The 23,279-nt window shown below is 40.1% G+C and overlaps 1 protein-coding gene across 1 annotated transcript; it reads left to right on the top strand.

The window, feature by feature from the left end:
• The first annotated feature begins 10,803 nt into the window (after positions 1 to 10,803).
• NME9 (NME/NM23 family member 9) lies at positions 10,804 to 19,653 on the top strand. Its single transcript, XM_063131536.1, has 6 exons — positions 10,804 to 10,856; positions 11,175 to 11,278; positions 14,736 to 14,807; positions 17,002 to 17,118; positions 18,618 to 18,711; positions 19,411 to 19,653. Exons 1-6 carry the CDS (start codon positions 10,832 to 10,834, stop codon positions 19,413 to 19,415), a joined length of 417 nt encoding a protein of 138 aa, XP_062987606.1. The 5' UTR covers positions 10,804 to 10,831; the 3' UTR covers positions 19,416 to 19,653.
• The last annotated feature ends 3,626 nt before the right edge of the window (positions 19,654 to 23,279 follow it).

Genomic DNA, 23,279 nt, shown 5'->3' with positions numbered 1-23,279 from the left:
TATGATGAAGGATTATTGGCCATGGAACCATCTATACTATTAGTTTGTAGTATGTAATATTTATAAATAAGAATTTTAACATGTATGTACTTCTATTAATAATCATGAACATCATCTCTAGTCAAGTATCTGCTTTGAATTATTCAAACATGAAGCCCTTGGCTATTCTGCTTCTCAAAAGTAATGCATGTACTGAATTGCTGTTAGCAGTAATTCTCACTATTCTAAGTCCCTATTTCATCCCATCTAAATATTTTTGCAGCAGCAGGCAGTAGAACAGGTACAAACAACACCTACATGCTCCCTCACTGAAGTGCACTGTGACCCATGAAAGAGGTGGAAGCTAAGACAACTTCATGTCCTCATTAGTACAGATATTTATCTGTATCAAGTTGTGGTGCATATTATTTTCTTATGAAGTGGTGGTAAGGAACATCCATTAAATGGCATGTGTCTGGCTTCTAGAATAAAGGATGATCCTTTGAAATATAATTTCCATGTTATCCTTTTGCTAAGAACCACATGAAGCTGGATACAGAGTCTGATTGTATCATGCTTATTCAGTTTCATAGCAAATAATATATGCACAGGCTGAGTCCTCCAATCATGTTTGATTAAGTGTAGGAGCTCTATCCATCAAAGTTTATTATATAGCCACAGATCTGTTCAAAGGACCTATTTACAATTTTACTCCCAATAAATGCTGTGCAGGTAGATAGTATTATTTATTTAACTTGCTTTAGCCTGCTTTTTAATCCTGACAAATTCCCAAAGGAGAGTACAATTTTTATAACAATACAAACAAAATTACATGCAGAGAGACAAAATTGGAACCAAGTGCCAGCATTAAAATGACCAATAAAAAGGGGCCTCAACAGCTTCCTTAAAAGAAGCAAGCCCCCAGATCTGTTACACTGCACAGGAAACTGCTTCCAAAGTTCTGGGGAAAATGCTCATTTGAAAATGGCTACCAGCCTAACAAAAATGGAAAGTTCTTATCCATATCATAGTAAAGTACATACAGGAAAAGATGCTGTTTGAGGTATTCTGGGCTCAGACCTTTAAGGGTCTGCACAAACACCTTAAATGAAGTCAGGAAATGAACCAGCAACTGGTAGACCTCATAAAGAGTAGGTATTATATGGCATCTACAGCTAATGCCAGACATTACCCTGGCAGCTGTGTTTTGTTCTAGTTATAGTTTCTAGACAGTCTTCAAGAGGCGCCGCATTACACTTCATTACAAAGGCATGCACAACAGTGTTCAGGCTTTTCTTTTTCAAGAGAGTATGTTGTTGATAAATCAGCCAAAGCTTATAGAACATTCTCCCAACCTGGGCATCTACAAGTACAGGATCCAGGAGCAATGCTAAGCTACAAACCTGATTCTTTGGTGGTAATGTGACCCCATTTAAATTAAGCATGTGTGCATGCGCACACACACTCTGTCCAGGGGCTTTCCTAAGGAAAATTTAGAATTGTGCATTGGAAATGGTCTTTATTCATATAGTGTGGGTTTTCCATGTGTGTGCATGTGCTTTGTTGCTTAGAATGCTATTTTATGACATTTGGAACCTACACAAAGTGGGAGAAAATCATAGACCTGGAAATTTGGCAGCATTAATGCAGAAGAGAAGAAAGTATCTTAGGCAAGCAGAAAGTTGATTTGTCACTTCCTGCTTCTGGTAGGCCCAGGGATTATTTCATTGGGTAGCGAGGAGTAGCAGAATTGATATGCTACTACACAATCACTGATCCACCCAGAAAGACCAAAAACATGGATTTACCCTAGATCATAGGATTTATGTTTTTCCCTCCCAATTTCTTTTTCAAAGCTCTGGGCATTTCAATTTGTTTCCAAAATCAAACAAACACTTGAATGTCTGAGAATATTAGAATTATGTTCTTTGAAGATTAATGCTTGGAGGAGGAGCAGTTATTGCACTAAAAAGACCTTCCCCTCTCCCATCATATCACCTCTTTCATGTATACTTACACTGATGAGAAGATTCCGCTTTTTAAAAAGTAAATATTTGGGGAAATTTAGGAGCATTTATCAGTGCTCCCCATTAACTTTGCAGCTATCTGAAGGGTAGGCATTTCCTGCAAGCACAGCATTTCATTGTCAGGCCTCGCTTCCCTGTGGTACAGTTGTTCAGCTGTCAAATCCATTCTTCCTCTTCAGTTCTTCGCCCCGTATCATTCCCAGTCGCGGCTAGGCATTTTGAGGGGCAGGAGGGGGCCGAGCCATCTGGCTGCACAGGAAGGGCCCGAAGGTCGGTCGCTCAGGAAGGAGGATATGCGACAGCCCGGGCAGAGCACCAGCCATTGGCCGGCCGCGTTGCTATGGGGACGACCGACTCTGCTGCGGTGCTGCGTGGGAGACACGAGAGCAGGTACTTTCTGCCAGACCTTTGTCGTTCCCTGAGGCAAAGTAGCCCCTTTGTGTTTTTAAGAGCAGGACTAATTCTCAAATACACATCCCTTCTTTTCTCAGCCCTTTTTAACTTTCCTGCCTCTGTACTTTTTCAATGGCATTCTGGCACCTCTGAAGTAATCATAAAGTAGGGTGACCATATGAAAAGGAGGACAGGGCTCCTGTATCTTTAACAGTTGCATAGAGAAGGGAATTTCAGCAGGTGTCATTTGTATATGTGGAGAACCTGCTGGTGAAATTTCCTTTTCATCACAACAGTTAAAGCTGCAGGAGCTATACTAGAGTGACCAGATTTAAAAGAGGGCAGGGCACCTGCAGCTTTAACTGGTGTGATGAAGAGGAAATTTCACCAGGTTCGCCATATATGCAAATTACACCTGCTGAAATTCCCTTTTCAATACAACTGTTAAAGATACAGGAGCCCTGTCCTTCTTTTCATAAGGTCACCCTACATAAAGCTGAGTACCTCTGAGAATGAGCAGAACACTTTCCCTGTCTACTGAGTAGCCCGAGGCAGCCATGTGCAGCTGGGATTGAGAGCCTTTATGCTCTATTGGGCAAATGGTGCTTCCAACCACGTTTAGACTTTACATTATAATCTGTGTGTGTGTGTGTGTGTGTGTGTATGTATGTATGTATTAGCTAGCGTGACCATATGAAAAGGAGGACAGGGCTGTTGTATCTTTAACAGATGCATAGAAAAGGGAATTTCAGCAGGTGTTATTTGTGTATATGGAAAACCTGGTGAAATCCCTCTTCATCACAACATTTAAAGCTACAGGAGCTATACTAGAGTGACCAGTTTTAAAAGAGGGCAGGGCACCTGCAGCTTTAACTGGTGTGATGGAGAGGAAATTTCACTAGGTTCGCCATATATACAAATGATACCTGCTGAAATTCCCTTTTCATTACAACTGTTAAAGATACAAGAGCCCTGTACTCCTTTTCATATGGTCACCCTATATTAGCACAATAAAGATTTGCAAGAAATGCCTTTGCACTCTGCTTCTCTGATCTAGAGAAAAAAGTAGATCTAGCAAGCCTAAAGTCTTCCCACCCCTGTTTATTGTCAATCAAAGGGGTTTTAATTGATTGACCTAACGGATTAATTGATTGTCTGCAATCACATGCACACTCCATAGTATGAGACTCACCTTTCAGTCACCATACAAAAGAATGTGGCAGACCTTATTATTAGATATGACTTAATAGTGACTGTTGCAGCATTTAAGTGACCACGGCTGCAATCTTAATTATACTTACTAAGGAATTAATCCCATTGCTTCCTAGTAGACAAGCACAGGATTGTGTTGCAGGTGTCATTGCTGGTGTTTTCTACCACTACCTTAAATGGATGGACGTAAGCCTCCAAACTCGGAGACTTATGGCCATCCAGTGCAGAGCGGGAGGAGTAGCAGAGGTGAACTTTGCCCCCCCAACCCCTGCTCTGCAGTTTAGATAGACGGGTGTTTTATCCCATCTAGCTGAGGTATTGGGGAGAGGGAGAGGAGGAGGCTGGGGACGGCTGGGGATAGCTTGTATCCACACTTCCCTAATCGCCTCCCTGCCTACAGGAACACCATCTTTCTGTCCTTTCCGAGATCACCTTTACGACCTTGGAGAGGCTCCCAGCACAGTTCTATCCATGCTGGCTGTGAGTATAGACTCCTCAGTCTGAAGTCAGAGCTCTTTCTCCAACCTCAGATTTAGGAATCCGAAATACCTTTTGTCCCCCCTCGATACTGTCTAGGGCTCTAGGATTGCTCTATAATTATATTTATTAATAGAACGCATGACTTATTTAATAGATTTGTATACCACTGTCCATATTTTAAAATACCTCTAAGCAATTGGCAAGAAAATCAAAACATTAAAATGCATCCTGATATGCATTAAAATGCAATTAAAATGCATAAGGATTGCTAAAATATTTATATAAAACCATTTAAACCAATTAAAAACCAGTACAACACATAATTATGCTGAAGATTTTATGGTAATTATATTTAGTGACATGTTTTGGTGTTTTGCTTTGTTTTTGTCAGCACCATGACGAGCAGGAAGAAAGAATTAGCCTTGCAGGTCAGTAAGAGCGGTTAATGCTCCAAACACAATTGCTTGCGTTTGTTATTTCCTGCTTGGATGGAGGGGGTGGGTTTGGCACAATAATGCATTATATTCTGTTGCTGAAGCATCATACAAAGCAGTAGTTCTAAAATAGAAAGCCGTAGAGTTCTAAATAGATTTACCAAGGCAACAACCAGTAATAGATTTTCCCCCATAGAAAGAAAACGTAAGAGGTGATTTAAACTAATCACTACAGTGCAGCTGTCTTAGAAGATATTGCTGGCACAGCATTATATTTAGCAGAATAAGATATAATAAGAACCAAAAACTCAATGTTGAGCTGAACGATAATTGGAATAGGCTACCGGTCAATTTTTTTTTGTTGTTTATTCGTTCAGTCGCTTCCGACTCTTCGTGACTTCATGGACCAGCCCACACCAGAGCTTTCTGTCGACTGTCGCCACCCCTAGCTCCCCCAAGGTCAAGTCTGTCACCTCCAGAATATCATCCATCCATCTTGCCCTCGGTCGGCCCCTCTTCCTTTTGCCTTCCACTTTCCCTAGCATCAGCATCTTCTCCAGGGTGTCCTGTCTTCTCATTATGTGGCCAAAGTACTTCAGTTAAAGACAGGGTGGCCAAAGGACAGGGCACCTACACTTTAATAGTTGTGTAGAAGATGAAATTTCAGCAGGTGTAGATTGCCTGATAAGATAAACCTTCTGAAACTCCCACTTCTACACAGCTATTACTGGTACATGAACCCTGCTCTCTTTTGCATATGGCCACCCTATCTTCAAATAGCAATGATTTTTTTTAAAAGGCACAGCCTAGTTCAGAACTAGGCCTTCTAGATGTTGTTGGACTGCAACTCCCATCAACCCTAGCTAGAATAATCAATGGTGAAGGATGAAGGGAGTTCTGCTCCAACAACATTTGGAGGGCCACATGTTCCTCATCCCTGGTCTTATTTAGCCAGATTTAGAGCTGCTTCAGATGGGGGCGGGGAATCGCTTTTCCCTCCCGTCGCTTTGACTTGTGCTACTGTCCCACAACAGGGACAAGCAACTTCTCTTCCTTCATACGCTGACGAAAGAGGAAGTAAACAAAAATCACATGGCCCATTGAAATGAACATTTTTATTGTGCTGCTTTCCCTGCACACAACAGAAAATTGCAGCACATTTTGCTGCAGGAAGAAAAATTGGATTTTCCAGGGTCTTTTTTTTTAATGGGAAAACGACCAGAAGGAGTGGGAGGTGCATGGAAGGTGGACGGTGTCATGAAAAGGACCCATGAAAATCCATGAGTGCCCAGTAATGAGCATGCAATAAAATGCTCATCTGATGATCAGTTTATTGGTTGTTCCTTTCCCCCTCCCTTTAATAAGGCAGGTCCTGTCAGATGAGTACTTCAACCAGACCACCTTTCTGCCTGTCAAAAATGGAATGACCCTTTAGTCTGGCTCTTTGGGGGCATCAAGGGAATACAATCCTGTCTCTGCAGAGATTTGGGCATTGTACAATTAAAAAAAAACACTTTCAAGCCTGGGATGCAAGGTTTGGGTTTTGTATTGAGGTTTTGAGCCGGCTGTTGGGAGAGATCACTTTTCCCTGCCAGGACCTGATGCAACCCATTCAAGTCAACAGCAAGGCTCCCATCATAGCATGCGCCCCCAACAAAGGAAAACGCACTTAGGGAAAATAATCCAGACTTTAATTGTTCTAGGAAAAGACAGAAAAGGCTGGGGAAGAGGCAGGGTGTCAGCAGGACAGGTACGGCATCATGTGAGTACCATGCTGCAAACCCGCACACCAGGTATGGCAAGAGTGCACTAAATCGCTGGTGTGATGGAGCTCTCAGCATGCATTTAACAATACTAAATCCTGATGCTGAATGTGAGGGCTGTCTAAATAATGCCAATGGCCCTTGGATCTGTCCAGCATGTGTAGCAATTTTCATTTGCAAATATATGTTTGAATAATATCTCACTATGTAGATTTACTCACAAGTAGTCCCATTCAACTCAGTGGTTCTTAGTTGTTCCAACTGGGCTGTATGAGAGACTGCCTCTTGGATTATTTGCAAACTTCCATTTGCATACAACCCATACCTGCAGTATGCATCTGGTAGCCAGAAATGCATGATTTTGCAACTTGAGTGCACTTAAGACACTGCACTGTAATAGAAACATACTGATGTGCTTTAGTAATCTTGTGTCTGGAGATCAACATTTATAATTTTGGTAGTACTTTGGACATATTATTATGTGGAAATTAATATTTAATAATATTTTATTAATAGAATATGATTAAAGAAGCATCTTTAAATAACAACAAAGAGTCTTGTGCTATCTGAAAGACTAAGACATGTTATGGCATAAACTAATGTGGACTACCGTCCATTTCATCAGATGCACTGTAATCCACAAAAGCTTAGTTTTTAAGGTGCCACAAGACGTTTTGTGGCTTTTGTTACAACAAAATAACATTGCTTCTTCTCTGGAGATTTCTAAATAAGAACCTACAGGAATACATTTGTGATTTCTTTATTTTAAAATGACTCCATAAGGGATATAATCTCTATAAATCCTGCCATCAAGTGGCCAGAAGAAGAAATTGGTTATTATTTCAATCCTGCTAGCAACTTACATCAGAGTAGACCTATTATTTTAATTGGAACTACTCCCATGTGACTCTGAGCCAGCTACTTAAAGACTGACCTTAAAGTGCTCTGCTGTAAATAAAGTGCAACGTTCTGCTAGTGAAACATTCTGAGCTCCAACACCATGAGATAGACTATAGATCTTATACACTGTGGTTCTATCCATGATTTTCTTAGAGGTAAATCCCATTGAGTTAACCCTTCTTATTCCCAAGTAGATTTGAACCGGACTGCAGCTTTAATGTCTTTTTAGTAGGTCTCCATACACCAAAATGCGAATAATTAAACAATTAGTAATGTCTCAACTTCTGCTGTCTGAAGGGCTATAGGATTTGGCAGAAGCCCGACTATGCCTGTGGAATTTGAATTATGCTGCAGGCATGAAAGATATGCTGGTGGAACTGCCCAGATGGGACACTCCAACAATGGAGCTAATCCACTAGTGCAGGTACCTCAGAGAAATGATTAAAGAGCATGGAACTGTGGATGAGATATTGAAAGCACAGGGGAGGAGCATACTTACTTCAGATCCTATTCTCCACCACTCAATGGTGCAAGATGTTTCCCTCCCAATTATTTTAATGTGCGTGGGGGAGAAATTAAAAATGCCCACCTGCTCATCAATGACCACGTTGCTTTGACAGAACATAGGTTATGGTATAACTCAACCTTCCCCAATCTGGTGCATCCCCTAACCAATCATGGAGTTGGAGTCCAACACATTTAGAGGACATCTAGTTGGTGAAGGTTGGTAGATGTCAACACTCATTGACAGCACAACACCACCAGTACATAAACCCCGCACATGGAGACCATAATTCAGAGGATGCATGGCATGGGGCTGTGAGCTTCATTAGATGGGGGAGAGGGAAATCGCAGTTCCTTACCATTGCTTCTCCGCCCCCGCTCCTATCCCACAATACTTCCTCTTTCTTCCCGGAGAAGAAACAGTAAGTAAACAAAGACCATGTGGCCCATTCAGGGAACGTTTTTATTGCGCCGCTTTTCCTGTACACAGCAGAAAAAGGCAGCACATTCCATTTCCTAAAAAAAAGTCAGATTAAAAGGAGTTCATTTTGTGACACGCAGGAGGTGGACAGCATTATTTAAAGGACACACAAAAAAATGAGTGGGCAGTAGCTAGCGTGCAATAAAATGCTCAACTGATGACCCCCTATGTCTGTCTTCCCCACACCATTCACACTTAGAGCAATAATGGAATTGCACTTGCTGTCTTGTCGATGAGGCTCTCTGGCACAAAGAGAAAGATAGTACCCAGCTTATTCTTGAGGCACTATCAGAATATCCTGATCTATTGCTAAATTCCCTGTTGCATTTACTTTGGTGGGATCTATCCTATTGGTCAATTTATAATCAATTTAACACATGCTTTTCTGTAGTGCTCTTTTCTTTTCTGCTCCTGGATACGAAATGGAGTCTCTTTCCATATAAGATTGAATCTCTAAGGCAACCAGAATCCTGGTCTGCATGAATCACTCCATGATTCTCCAAATATTGGGTATTCTATTCATACATTTATACATTTTGTCCCTCTTACAAAATATTAGACATAGTTTCAGTCTTGTTTTAAATGTAAAGATAGCATGGTCCAGTTTAGGAATTACTCTGTTATTCTGGTTTGCTAAACTTGAGTATCAGTGTAAATTCTTTTTAGGGTGCAATCCTATGCATATTGAGACTGAAAAAGGCCCTACAAGGATTGCACCTTCAGTAGTTTTTATATTTCAGATATGGAAGTTACTTGAGAAATTCCAGAGGGGTAGTCATGTTAGGCTGCTCCTGCAAAAACGTCTGGTGTCATCTTAACGATGAAAAAACATATCCTGACAAAAGCTTTTATGGGCCAGAGTCATGCATCAAGCAATGGTGGGCTCTGTCCACAAAAGCTTATGCCACCAAAAAAATGTTAGTATTTAAGATGCTCCTAGACTCTATGTCAGCGGGTCTTGAACTCCCACCCACAGACCACTTGAAAAACGTTGGAAGTCTTGGCAGACCAATTTAACTTTTTTTTTGTAATATAGATCAAAGTACATGCATATCTCATCTTTTAATACTTTATTTATTTATTACATTTCTAGGCTGCCTAATAGCTGAAGCTCTCTAGGTGGCTCACAAACAAGACTTAAAACCATAAAATACAATTATATAATATAAAGACATGAAAAGGTTTAAAACAGAATAAAACTAGAGTAAAAACCAATGTAAAAGCCTGTAGCAGTACAACATTTAAGTCCATAACACTTAAAAAAAAACCTGAAGGAGCTGCTCTTTGATCCACTAACGCTCTTGCATCCACCACCAAAAAGCCTGGGAGAATGAAAAGGTCTTCACCTGGTTCTGAGAAGACCTCAGGCCTCTCTGGGAAGTGTATTTCACAGCTCAGGTACCACCACTAAGAAGGCCCCTCCTTAGTAGCCACCTCCCTTGCCTCGTTTGGTGGTGGGACCCAGAGAAGGAACTCGAAAGATGATCTTAAGGTCCAGGTAGATATATGCAGGAAGAGCTAACTCTAAGTAATCTGGTCTCAAGCAATTTAGGGCTTTAAAGCTTCAAAGTAGTCCTTTCAAATGGGCCCAGAAATAGCCTAGAAGCCAGCATAGATCACAAAACACTGGTCATATTTGCCATGCCATGTTAACAATCTTGCTGTCCTATTTTGGACCAGCTGAAGTTTCTGGACTTTCAAAGGCTGCCCATGTATAATGCATTGCAGTAATCCAAATGAGAGGTTACCAGAGTATGGCTCCATGCCACTGAACCCTCCCACTGATTCAGAACACCCACTACCTCAACTGGATTTTATGTAAAGGAGAGAGAGAGAGAGATGGGTGTCATATGCGTGTGTGACTCTTCAGCCCACATCTCTGGATAGCCTCCCCCAGTAGTTTCATGCAGATGCTGAACAGCATGAGGGATAAAATGCAGCCCTGTGGAACCGCATTGCATAGCATAATCTTGTCTTCCTAACATGGATTTTCCTTGTTTTTGTGAGCAAACATCTTTGAAATCCGGTGTAACATGCCCCAGCTTTAGGCTCAGGTCAGGTTCAGCATTAATTCTGCTTCTGTATTTGGAAGCACGATGGTTGTCAGACTTTCCATGGATCTGAATGGTCCGTGAACCATAGTGTGAGATCTTGTGCTTTTTATGTTGTTTTAAAGGTGTTGGAGGTAGCTTCTGAATCCATCTTGTTAATCAATTGGTAGACAATAAAATGTCCTTTTCTATACAATGTTTTTCTCTCTTCAGGAAAGGAAATAATAGCCTCTTAACATAAGATCCAGTCTCCAGGGATTCAATACATTTATTTTTAGTGATTATCTGTAGCAGCCTATCGGTAGCTGGACAAGAAAATAATTCATAAACATTTTTATCATGTATCATGTTATTTCCATTTACTATCTTTTATTTTAATCCAAATTGTTGCAGTTTCGTACAAAGGAAAGCTTTTAAACTGAATTGTGACTTTGATTTCCTAGTAGTTCTTCTAACGCAAAAGACTGAATTGCCCCCTTATTGACTCACTACATCTCTTTTCAAGCAGCTGTTCTAAATGGCTATTTTGCTTTTCTGAAAGGTTTCTCAGTGATATTATTTAATTTACACACAGATGGTTGTCAGTAATCAGGAGCTTTGGGAAGAAATGCTGGGTTCCAAAGGACTGATTGGTAAGATCTTTGTTACAACACAGAGTGCAGCCCCTCCCGCTGTTGCTGCTCAGAAATATAAGTCTATACTGACAGTTTTTATGGGATAAGTTAGAATAGATATGGTGGGGACATGTGATTTCCTTTTGTTCTTTCTGTTTCAGTGGGAATTATTATCTATAAGAGATGCTCCTTTAACAAGGGGAAATTTGTAGGCAATTGTCAATCACATGAGAGAGTAGAGGTAATTAATTGATTTCATGTGTATAGGCTTGATTAAACTCTGTATGTTCTTCTGACATAACCCAGTTCAGCTGAGACAGCTCAATCTCTTTTCAGTGATAGATGTTTATCAAGGCTGGTGTGGCCCATGTAAAGCAGTAGTAAACCTCTTCAGGAAAATAAGAAATGAACTTGGCGATGACCTGCTGCATTTTGCTGTGGTAAGAGATAGCTTCAAAGGTACAAATGATAGCTGGTAAAAGAATTTATCCCTTAGGAGGCATGTAAATTTAATATGTAGTTCCATTTGCTTTAGGGTGGTAAATAAGGCTGCAACCTAATGGTATTAAGGTTACAGGATGGTAGTGGTAGAGTCAACTGACTCTTTTCAGATTGGAAGTACAGCCTAGAAGGCATCCTTGAGTCTTAGGGCTTCTCTCCATTGAAGCAAAAATCCCACCCTTTTACCTGGGGTTTATTCTTCTGGAGTCTTTGTAGGATTAAGATGGGCACAATACAAGCACACACCCACACCCCGTTTTTGTGGGCAAGTTCCATATGTTCCATTTATACAGCCAGTAGATGGGGCTGTGATATTGCACAATTCTGGAAGTCCACTACCTCGTTGATGGTGGTTTATATTTATTACTGGTTTTTTGGCAATTAAAAAAATGAAAAGGACCTGCAAAACGTCTTGTGAGCGATTGACCCTCACGTGAAGCGGCTCATAAGGCTGCCTGACCTTCTGAGGGTCTAGAATGCTGGTGACTCAGGATGTAAGGTACTGGAGCTTGGTTGCTGGAAGCCCTGGTTCAAAACACACACAATGTTACCTGAAAGTGTATGTTGAACAGCTAAAATGGGGAAAGTACAAAAGGTGGTATATTACTGGATTTGCTGGACAATTTTTGCAAAAATCACTGCGAGGGTCTTGTGGGGAGGCAGGGTATGATAGATGCCTTCTTGGAGGGTTTGATGCAGTATCATCTGGGCCCTAACCTCTCCCCTATCATCTTCACCTTACAATGTAAAGCAGAAAGCTAGCCTTGGTAATTGCAATCAGCATAATCCATGCATTAGTACTCAAGTATTTATGACCAACTGAGGCCCTGGTAATCAATTTGGGTATGTTTCTGGCAGGCTAGAAGATAAATGTCATTAAGGTCACATCTTTGCTAAAACACTCAGGTTGGTTTTATAGTTATTTAACCCTCACCTAATTCCCAATGACCAGGTTCAGACAACACAAGAACTCGGTGGTTGCAAATTCAAAATGGCAGATGGCATACGCCACAACTCCTCAAGGGTTAATTAACCCACAATAGGATGTTATGTCATGCAAACAGGCTCTATTTGTATACACTTGTACACAGGTAGAACTCTCTTTATAGGTACTTAATCCCCTCAAGTATGTGAGGGGTATTAGTGGGGACACACAAGCAAGCCAGACCAAGTGTTGCTGCCATGCCTGATGGTCAAGCCCCCAGTGGCAGCACATTCAACACTCATATGAAAGGGGGTCTAAACATGAGCATTTTATGTTTGAACATCCCTCTTGCATAAGAGACCTACCCGTGAACAGTTGTATTTACATAGACTTCATGTAGACATGAAGACATTCCAGGAAACAACAACGAAAGAGGCACATAATTCTTATATATTTACCAAAATCATGTATACATGTTATTATGCCATGGGTGAATAATGTACCCTCCATATATAGACAGAAGTGTATCACATTTGTGATCAAGTGGGATTCAATGTACCAAGTCTAAAAAGAAATAAACAATAAATCCATGGACAAAGATGAATTCAGTTATATAATGTCTGAGTAACAAAGCACAATAAGGCCATAGCTCAGGGGTTGCATAACTACATGGACATGAAGTAACAATAAGAATTCTTGGTCTGAAATATGAAAGCAGTGGTAACAAATCCCCATGCAAGGACGTAAATAATGTGCAAGAAACACATTAATAATTGCAAGGCATATAATATATATTCTTATATGGATCCAAAACATTTTACAGATGGGAGCACTTGGCTGAACATCTGTCTTACATAATCGGAAGTCCTACTTTTTTCAGGGTTCCCCGACGTACAAAGAGAGCCCTACATGTGAACAGTTGTATTTGCATAGAGTCCATCTAGACAGTCAAGGAGATACACATAGTTACCCCCACAACATATAGTTACATAGTTATGCAGTTATAATCTCTGTTAGAGATCCCTAACACCATCTCACAGAACTGTAATTCCCTAGGGTCTCTGGGAAGGGAAAATCATTGGTAATCCAAAAATCCACAGTTGGGCGATCCCTTTATGCCAGAAAATGCCACAAAATGTTGTGCAAGCTTTAAAGTTCTCCAGAACTCTTCATCAGGCTAACTGATAACAAAAAAACAAAACAGGGAATGCGGAAAGAACGGATAAGTAAAAAAAAAATGAGGCCAGATGAATCCATGAGATCCGCAGTCTAGACCAAGTCTGAAAATGAAGATTACAGACTGACAGTGCAACCCTGTGCATGTCTACTCAGACATGCCAGGTAAGTGGGTATAGGATTGCAGCCTGAGTGAATTAGTCACTGATATGTGTTGCAGGTATGTATCCCAGGACAAAGAAGTAATGGACGACCCTCATTTTTTAAAACATAAAAGCTGGCTGTAACTCAGACCTGTTTCTTGCTCTGGCTGAAACACACAGAGTCTGTATAGGCAGAGAGCACAAAAAAAGATAAACATTACAGTTTTTATATTAGTAAAGCCAGAGATTAATTTTAGGTGGTGCACTAGGTAAAAAAGTCAAGAGAAGCTAAATTGTATAGTATTATTTAATGGTTGGAGGGAATGGAACCCTTAGAATGCAAATTCCCTCTTCAGGTGTAAGAGCTAATCTTCCTCTGATGGTGGATGGCTCACATTTGAATGGCTGTGCTGGTCAATGAGGAAAAAACCCACAAAATCCACAGTTGTTGATGATCCAATTTGTCTGTAGTGCAAATAAGGGCTGAATGTATGTGTATCATACAGATGATTGAAGGTAACCTATAAAGTGACAGAGATTCTGAAACATGATGAACAATTGGTATGAAACACTGACTTGGTTCGGATGTCATGTTAACCCATGATGGGTTAAAAAAGAGCTGATGGTTTATTTAAGCAATAATGTGTTTACATGTCATCTGTGAGCTCTTTTCCTACCCAGGGAGGGTTATTTCCCCCAAATAAGGCACCCTGGGGATCCATGGCTTACAATAAGATGGGTTAGTGTGTTGTCTGTCACACTAGCTTGGGTTATATTGATCGCCTACTTGGCAAGAGCAGCCAAAAATACTGCAGCTGCTCTGCTCCTCTCAAGCAATCTCTGAGCAAACTTGTTTTCCTGCCACATTTCAGCTGTATCTGAAATGTGGCAGGAAAACAAATCTCCACCACCATGGTCCCCAAACAGTTTTACATGTGACTAAATCCTCACTTTTCCACTGTGTTGCTTATTTGTCCAATCATCCGTCGGGGCACAGAGGCTATTTACAAAATAAGCTATTGTGCATAGCTTATAAGCACCATGGGTTAACATGATGTGTGAACAGGCCCACTCTCTCCTGCACAAAAGGTGGTCATATACTTGTGAACATTTGCTTTTACTAAATAGTCTTGTTGTTTACTTTGTATTTAGGCTGAAGTAGATTCAATCGATGCCCTAGAGAAATATCGTGGAAAATGTGAGCCAACGTTTCTCTTTTATGCAGTGAGTTGGTGCCAAAGGCTGGCTTCACTTTTGAAACTTGATTTTTTTATAACAAATATGCATGACTTGGAGTGCTTTCAGATGGAGGGCTCCTAGGGCTAATAATCAATAGACATGGTGTAGCTATTTCTACTTTTCCTCCTTAACATTTTTTTCCTGGTAAGAAATAAAATGGAAGAAATGGTGGGAAAACACGGGAGGTCTACAAATTTTGTCTGGCCCCTCCCCCCATAAAATTCATGAACGTGGCTGTGTGATTGTGCATCTAGAAGCACATTGGATTCTTTGAACTCCCCCCTACACACATAATGTTCTGATGAGTATTTCCTTTCCTAATAAGACTGCTGTCAAATTTGTATTAGAGACCATTTTCCTGTTCCCAAATATTTGCAGCAATAGAGTGCACTTCTTTTTGCCAGTCTCAATTAATTTGCTAGCAGCTGGGTTTGTATATTTTCACTGGAAATTGTATTTTTAATCTTGCAGACATTACCCTCATGAGCAACTTCCATTTCACCTAATTCAGTATATTTATACTGTAGCCAAAAATACTATCCAGTGTAGTTATAAATTAAATTCCTTCTAAAACTTTCTGAAAACTCATCTCTCTTTTTTTTTCATCTAGATTTCTCAATTCTTTAATATTGGACAATACTGCTTTTTACAAATTTATTAACAACTTGACTTTCCCTTGCTGTATCATATCTATTAAAATATTAGTCTTTGGGCAGGGTCTGATAATTGTTTTTAAGTATGTGTTACTTATTAGTTTACATAAGAGCTATAGAAATAATACTTTGTGACAGTGAAAACTCAGTATTTATATACAACTTTAATTGATTCGTCCCGTGTTACTTATATACAAGGAACTGGTTCACACGATCAAAATAAGCCACAGTGGTTTGTTTTAATCCCTGGTGTGAGGACTGTGATTTTCCTAATTACCCTGCTGGGTGTGACTTGTCATGACTTATGAATTTGGGCAGCATGGCTTGTTTAAGGGGCAAACAACTCTCAAATAACCTTTGGCCTGTTGCGTTATTTGAGGGTTGCTTCCCCATCAAATAAGCCATGCCAACTGGGTTTAGACAACATGACAAGCTGCGTCTGGGTGGGTAATTAGGGAAATGGTGGCTGGCATGCACCAGAGATTAAAACAAGCCAAAGTGGCTAGTTTGATCATGGGAACCAGCCCAGAATCTTAGTGGTCCTGTAAGATATTCCAGTATTATTAATACTAAAGGCCTGTTTTCTCCCTTTTTGGGGGGAAGGGGGATGCTTTCTAGATCTGAAAATTGAATGTTTCATCGTTAATGCACAATGAAACTTTTTTAAAAAACATAAAGCATAGTGCGACGTATGTACTCACAAACGAATGGGAAATAGCCTGAAAAGCCCCTTCTTTCCATTATTTATGTCTCTTGCAATTTGCACATGAAATTCCGTCAAGCCGTTGCTCAGTTGATGTAGTTCCTGGAAAGTCAAGGAAACCTGGCCAAGTGTCACTGATTGCTTCCAACAGAACAGGCAAGGGGTGCCAAGCAGTATGAAAGTCAAATAACTTGACTGTAATGAGCGGGGTGGGGATAATATATTCCCAATTAAGTCTTTTTAAGTGATTATGAGTTTGGCAATTTATCAGTTAAATTTGCATACATGTACATAAAAGGTAAAACCAATATTTTTTAAAGGAAAAACCCTGCTTTCTTTGTTTTTAGATGTTGTGTGCATGACATAGCAGGCATTGTATTAAGAGGCATTAATTCCCTCCTATATGAGAGAAAGGAGGAAATGCCTTTTTAAAGATGGTGCTTGCAATCTGCATTTTTTTCTAGTACTTCTGTTAAAAATAATATTTTTAAAAATCTGCTGGATTAATTGGAATACCTTTTTAGCCAATTAAACCAGACTGAATGAATTAATAAATTCAACATTGCTACCCAACCTGGGAGGCATGCCATGCGTCAATCCCCTCTTCCCACTCCTGTCAGCCCTACACTTCTCTATCTTCAAGTGAATATAAGACATTTGTCTGTATAGGAGCCAGTCCATGCTGAAAATGCAAACTGTATAACACCATATTGTATGTCAACAATAAAATGAAATGCAGCCTCTGCCTTTGGTAACAGTAATGTGTGTGTTGACACAAATCACATGTAAAATAAATGGGCTATTATTTTCTATTTCCTTTTAGGGGGGAGAGTTAGTAGCTGTTGTAAGAGGAGCCAATGCACCATTGCTACAGAAAACCATTCTGGAGCAGCTAGAGGCAGAAAGAAAAGTCTTGGATCATGGAGCAGACAGAGTGGTGGTAATCTAGCCCCCTGCCATGTAGTTGCCATCCCTTTTAAGTGGCATTTCTAGACTCATAGAATTGGAGGAGGGCTTATAAGTCATCTAGTCCAACTCCCTAAGCTCCATCACACCGGGGGTTAACACGCTCCCTACCCTTGCTTCTCCACCCATTTTTTCCTTAAGTTACTTCCTCTTTCAAAAGAGGAAGTACCCAATGAGCACGGGGCCCATTGAGTCCGCTGTTTTAATGGCGCTGCTTCTCCTGCACACAGCAGGAGAGAGCAGCAATTCTGAGTTTTAAAAAAATCGGACTTAATAAGGGTTTTTTTGGTCACGCAAGGAAAGCCAAAAGGGGCGGAAGGGGCGCAGGAGGCAGACGATGTCATGTGAGGGACCTGAGCAAACTCCGTGAGTGCCCAGTAATGAGCGTGCAATCAAACGCTTGTCAGATGTAGCTTCCTGTCTGATGCAGGAAATCCAGAGTTAGAGCATCCCCAACTGAAAACTTGCTTGAAGTGCTTGCGCAAGTGGTGTGCTGGGTGTGCCCAGGCACAGCGTAACGTCTTAAGCAATAAGCGCCAAACTGAGGGAGGCATTGAGAAGGAATTCAGAGGGGATCCAGACGCAGCGGGAACGGCCCTCCAGCTGCTCCACTGCTGCGCCAAAGAACCATTGCCTCCAAGAGAGCACTATTGCTCCTGACAGCAGGAATGAAAAGGAATTGCTCTGCTGGGAGCCCTTCTGCTGGAAGCTGTGCCCCCTCAGCCACTAGGCCTCTGCTTGAGCAGCTGTAACGGCCCTCCCATGATCAGGAAAGCAGAGCAGGGCATCAGTGTCTACAGTGTTTAATAAATAAATGAATAAAAACAATGTCCTTAATGTCTGACTATTCAATAAATGTTCACCTTAAAAAAAACACCAACCTGGGTGCACACCCTAATGAAATGTGCTGCACACGCCTATGAGGAGTCCTGGCTCAGGGGTCTTGGATTCTAATGGCCCCTGGATAATGAGCTTGTGCTTAGTGTCAGGGCCCAGATTTGGTGTTTTTGTGGGTGATACTATTGGCTCAACTGGTCCCTCTCCCCTCAGGTCAATATCCAAGTCACTGCTGATAGTATGGGTCATGACATGTAAGGTCCTGTAGGCCCAGGAATTCATCTGTGGAGAATTTTGTAATACGGCTCATTTCCTCCTCTGGGCATCTTCACAAACAGTGAAAATAAGAAACACAGCTTCTTCTTCAGCTCCTTAATATTTATGAGCAAAACAACACAGTTATAATATACGTAATAATGATAACGCTTGTAAATAAAGCCAACCCTAGAGAGATTAAAATGCATCATATTAATGTATCACATACTGGAGAAGTCAAGCTACAACAACAGCAGCAACAACCTATTACAAAAAATAACCATAGTGGATTGCTAAAAGCAAGTCTTAATAAAAATGTTTCGAATGTTTGTGCTTTCTGAAACAGTCTGTGACCAGCATTCTCTCATGCTCTGATGACAGATCCAGGATGAAGCCCTTCCTAAAGAAGAAGAAAGCACTGTTGTTGGGGGAGAGGAGGAGGAGGAGGAAGATGATAGTGAGGAAAATGAAGCAGGTATGTGGTTATACTCAGTGGCATGGCCAGCATGCCACCTCTATAGTTCAACTTCTCCTTGTATGAAAAGGTGATAGTTCAGATCTGATCACTGTCCCAGATACTTCAGATCGGATCACTGATCTCTCTACTTCATAACAGTATTGTTCATCTCAATTGGAGCATGGTATCCCATCAGCCATTGCGAGTTCTGGCATCTGGACAAGAGCAGCAGCCACTGCTTTGGTCACTCTTGCCAGGGGACTCAGTATTCACCAAAAATAACCAATTGTGTGATGAAATAGTCAACAGTGTCCGACAGATGAGACAATAACCAATGATTGTTCAAGTAATCAAGTCTGCACAGCATTGGTTACTTGTGTTGGTTATTTCAGCCAAGTAACCAGCCGTCATGTGAAAAAGCCCTGACAGACAACACAATAACCAACCATTGACTATTTAACCCACCATTGGTTATCGTGTCATCCGAACCCAGTCTTTCTCTTTAATCCGATATGCTTGAGAAAACCAGTCTCAAAGGTTAAGAAATTAAGCACAAAAATTGAAAGATTATTTCAATATAACTGCCTTATGCTATTTTGAAATGCTGAAACAATTTAATAATTTAAATATCAAATAAATATTCTTCCTTTAATGTTGTTTTCAAGATTTACATTGCTTTCTCCTTATGCTAATTTTCTTTCATTTTTTTCTTCCTAGATTAATTAATTGGTTTGTCTTCAGGGACTGGCTTTCCAACTGCCCTTCGGGAGAAAATGAGAAATCTTAGACAAGCTTCCTTTTATAGTAGAGAGAAAAAATGTGTCACCAGTGGCTAACTCTTTGTCATAAGCAGTAGACATGTGGGTCAGATAGAGGTGATCTACAAATAAGTAAAATGGTCATAAAAGACACGTTACCTCTATGGCAAGTAGTGCATGTAATTGCCATATTAGAATTCAAGATGGCTATCATTAATTTGTTTCGATGCATATATCAGCTCCAACTAGTGCTAGAAACAAATACACTAAATCAACATATAACAGTTGCTAGATTACACATGTATTAATTATGGCAGTATTTTATTTTATTTTTACAGACAATCAGGTTAGTCCTATTCATATAACCTGAGAACATGTGGACAGGGAGCAAGATCATACCCACTCTCCCCCACTGTGCCCATACATTGATCTGAAGAAATGAATAACTAGGCAGTGGACAAACTAGGCTATATAAACAGTTTTGGTTCAACATGTCTAGGGGGGGCGGGCAAAGGCTGTAGCTGCAAATTGCTCCAAAACACTCAGTCCATGTGTTCCATATCTTTGGCTATATTACTATACTTGGATGGACAGCATTTAACCATTTTCTTTCTGATGATACATCACCATCATCAATAGCTTAGGGTGACCATATGAAGAGGAGGACAGGGCTCCTGTATCTTTAACAGTAGTATTGAAAAGGAAATCTCAGCAGGTGTCATTTGTATATATGGAGAACCTGGTAAAATTTCCTCTTCATCACAACAGTTACAGCTGCAGGTGCCCTTCCCTCTTCGCTATGCAACTGTTAAAAATACAGGAGCCCTGTCCTCCTTTTCGTATGGTCACCCTTCAATAGCTAGAGTTTCTCCCATACTGTCTGTACCAACTTCTGAGTTCAACACCATTTGGAATGTCATAATATGATATAAAACAATTGTAGGATGCACATTCATAACTTTTGAACAGGAAATATATCCGAAAGCACAGTAAAGAGACTGACAAAATACCCATTTGATTTGGAAGTTTCTGTGCCATCCTGGTTTATTTAACAGTTATTGATCAGTATTTCTCAACCTCAGGGTCTGGAGATTGTTGATAAGAAAGTAGCTTATTTTCAGAAATATTGCCACCAACATATTTAAAGGAAAATTCAACTATCATTCTATCAGAACATCCAACATAGCATTTGAAGCAATATAGCACATTTTGATAACTAATTAATTAAGGATGCAATCCTGTACACACTTACCTAAGAGTAAGCCCAATTGAATTAAGTGGTGCTAACTTCTGAGTAGACATGCATAGGATTGCTCTGAAAGTGGAATATCCAGTTCCAGTGAAGAATTAGCTTATGATGTTATCAATTTTCCAGTAGCATAGCTGTTGCATTCAGAAACAAGCTCAAAGGGATGCAGTAAAAGAAGTACAAGAAGTACTTATCACTCACTCCAAGAAATTGTGTAATAACATTCCCATCAAGATATGTTCAATAGCAGATAGATAATTTGGAGGGCATGGCATTGGTTAATTCAGATTAAAACACTTTTTGGCAGACAGTGATTCAGATTAAAACACTTTTTGGCAGACACTTTTTGGATGATGTTGGTAGGGTTTTATTTTATTTTCTATCTTGTACAAATTTTTGGCAGTCTTTCACTATGACCTTTGTGTTTAAAATGACTATAGCGAGTATAATGTCAACTAGGAATATTAGAATGCTGAAGTACAAGATCAGTATATGATTATTTATCATGGAAACTGCCATAACATCTGTCTAATTCAACAACTGTCCTATACTGGATCTATGTCTTAATTGTTTACACAATTCCAGCAGGTGTATTTTGATTATGAGCATCATGAGACAAATGTTTTATGCCACGCTCATGACTGGCCACTCACGGAGCTTTGCAGGACATTATGGCGACGTGGCGTTCATCTCCTGCTGCTTCTGTTGTTTTTCCTGCTTCAAAATACCACCTGGAAAATCCAATTCTTCTTGCTGTAACACTAATTTGTATTATTTCCTGCCATATGCAGGAGAGGTTGCACCATAAAAATGGTCACATTGCTTGCTTCCTCTTTCTTCCCTGTGTGAAGATAGAGGATGCTGCTCACCCCTATTGTAGGACAGAAGAAGGAGGCAAAGTGATGGTAGGGAAATGTGATTTCTGCCCTGTCTGATGATCCTCTAAGCTGACTGTGAACCTTCTTCAAGACATATTATGCATTTTGTAGATTCTATTCTATTTTGTAGATACTCAAATTATGCTGTTGGCCCCATTGTAATGTTTGCTTAAGCTCCATAATCTGAAGCAGAACAGAGCTAATGTAGCAATTTGAAAACCTTTTTGGTATCTAATAATAAACAAATTGTATATTTGCAGCAACCACTTTCAATTTCAATACAGCAACAAAAATGTTATATAATTTTGGTTTTATCATTGAAACTAATTTTCCAACCCTAGTGGGGATTGAAACATGTGAATTCACAATAGCTGTCTTGCCAGATTTGCAATATGACTTTTCTGACACAGGTAGACCACTTTTAACTGTTATACATTTTTGCTTCTTGTGGCAATGAGTTCCCTACAACATCTAGAGATGTATACCTTACTATTATTACTTTTCACAACAGTTTTCCTAATCCATGCTGTTTTTCGCTTCGATAATACCTGACCACTGTTTTAATAAAGAAATGCAAGTGTTTATGGATTTGTTTTTCTTTTTTCACATCCACAATTTAGAGCTATGCTATCTGACTTTAATAGGAAGCTGTGGGATGATTCATTACAGAGAAATCACAAGGATTTCTTTCTGAAAAGGAGAACCACTACTGGAAAGTCCATGGGGGTGTTATCAGAACTCAAGATGTATTCTCCAAACAAGCATAACGAGGTGCTGTCTGGCCTACTCACACCATTTCAGCATAAGTAAAAGTGCAATTAATTTGACATTGTACAAAATAAGAATGAACTGCTCCATATTACCAGGTTGCACCAACAAAGATCATCCTATTCTATAGAGCTTCCCCCGCTTCAAATCAAAATCTACATGAGATTTTAAATCAGATTTGCAAGGTTTAAAAGCACAGGTTGTATTTACTAACTGACTATATAATCCTGTGGTCCTGCTCTGTTGCTACCTGAGATTTTTATAAGTACTTGTAGAAATGTGTGCGTAAATAAAATCTGCTGGCACGTTCATAAGGGATATCTTTCTAGCTGACTTATATTGCAATCCTGTACATGTCTACTCAGATATTTGCAGATAAGATCTCGGCCTAACGTTTCTAAGCGATTAATCAACTATTAATCGATGAAGTGTTGCACTCTTACACTAAGCATTTATATTACTCACATTTTAATTGACTTTTAATTAAGCACTTATATTACTCACATTTTTATATCACTCAATTTTTTAATTGATTATGATAGTTACAGTTTTGGTAGTTTTAAATTTTGTATATCTGTTTTTAATGTTCATTGTTTTTAACTTTTGTAACTTTTGTAAACTGCCCAGAGAGCTTCGGCTATGGGGCGGTATATAAATGTAATAAACAAACAAACAAACATTGTGTTCATTGAGCATTTGAAGTTGCTGCATGGAGCAACGGTTTAAAACGTGACAACATGCCAAAATCCTAGCGACGTTGAATTAAAGCAACAACAGCACGCTTTACGCAAGCGGATGCAGCTTTCGCCAGCGCCAGAAGAGGGCGCTGTGACAACGGCCCCCAGCTGATACGAGCTGGGGCGGTGCCTTTAAGGAGACGCCGGGCAATGAGGCTGCGCTGGCTCGGGCGGAAGTAAATGGCTGTGGTAAGTT

The sequence above is a fragment of the Elgaria multicarinata genome, chromosome 8 (assembly GCF_023053635.1).
Source record: "Elgaria multicarinata webbii isolate HBS135686 ecotype San Diego chromosome 8, rElgMul1.1.pri, whole genome shotgun sequence".
NCBI classification, from domain to species: domain Eukaryota; kingdom Metazoa; phylum Chordata; class Lepidosauria; order Squamata; family Anguidae; genus Elgaria; species Elgaria multicarinata.
The sequence above is the reverse complement of the archived record's forward strand: the minus strand, read 5'-3'. Positions and strand labels throughout refer to the sequence as shown.

Excerpts from the sequence above, each read along its gene's own strand:
- NME9 (XM_063131536.1), top strand. The coding sequence starts at position 10,832 with ATGCTGGGTTCCAAAGGACTGATTG. Across the intron at positions 11,279-14,735 it reads ACCTGCTGCATTTTGCTGTG|GCTGAAGTAGATTCAATCGA; the intron begins GTAAGAGATAGC and ends CTTTGTATTTAG. Across the intron at positions 14,808-17,001 it reads CAACGTTTCTCTTTTATGCA|GGGGGAGAGTTAGTAGCTGT; the intron begins GTGAGTTGGTGC and ends ATTTCCTTTTAG.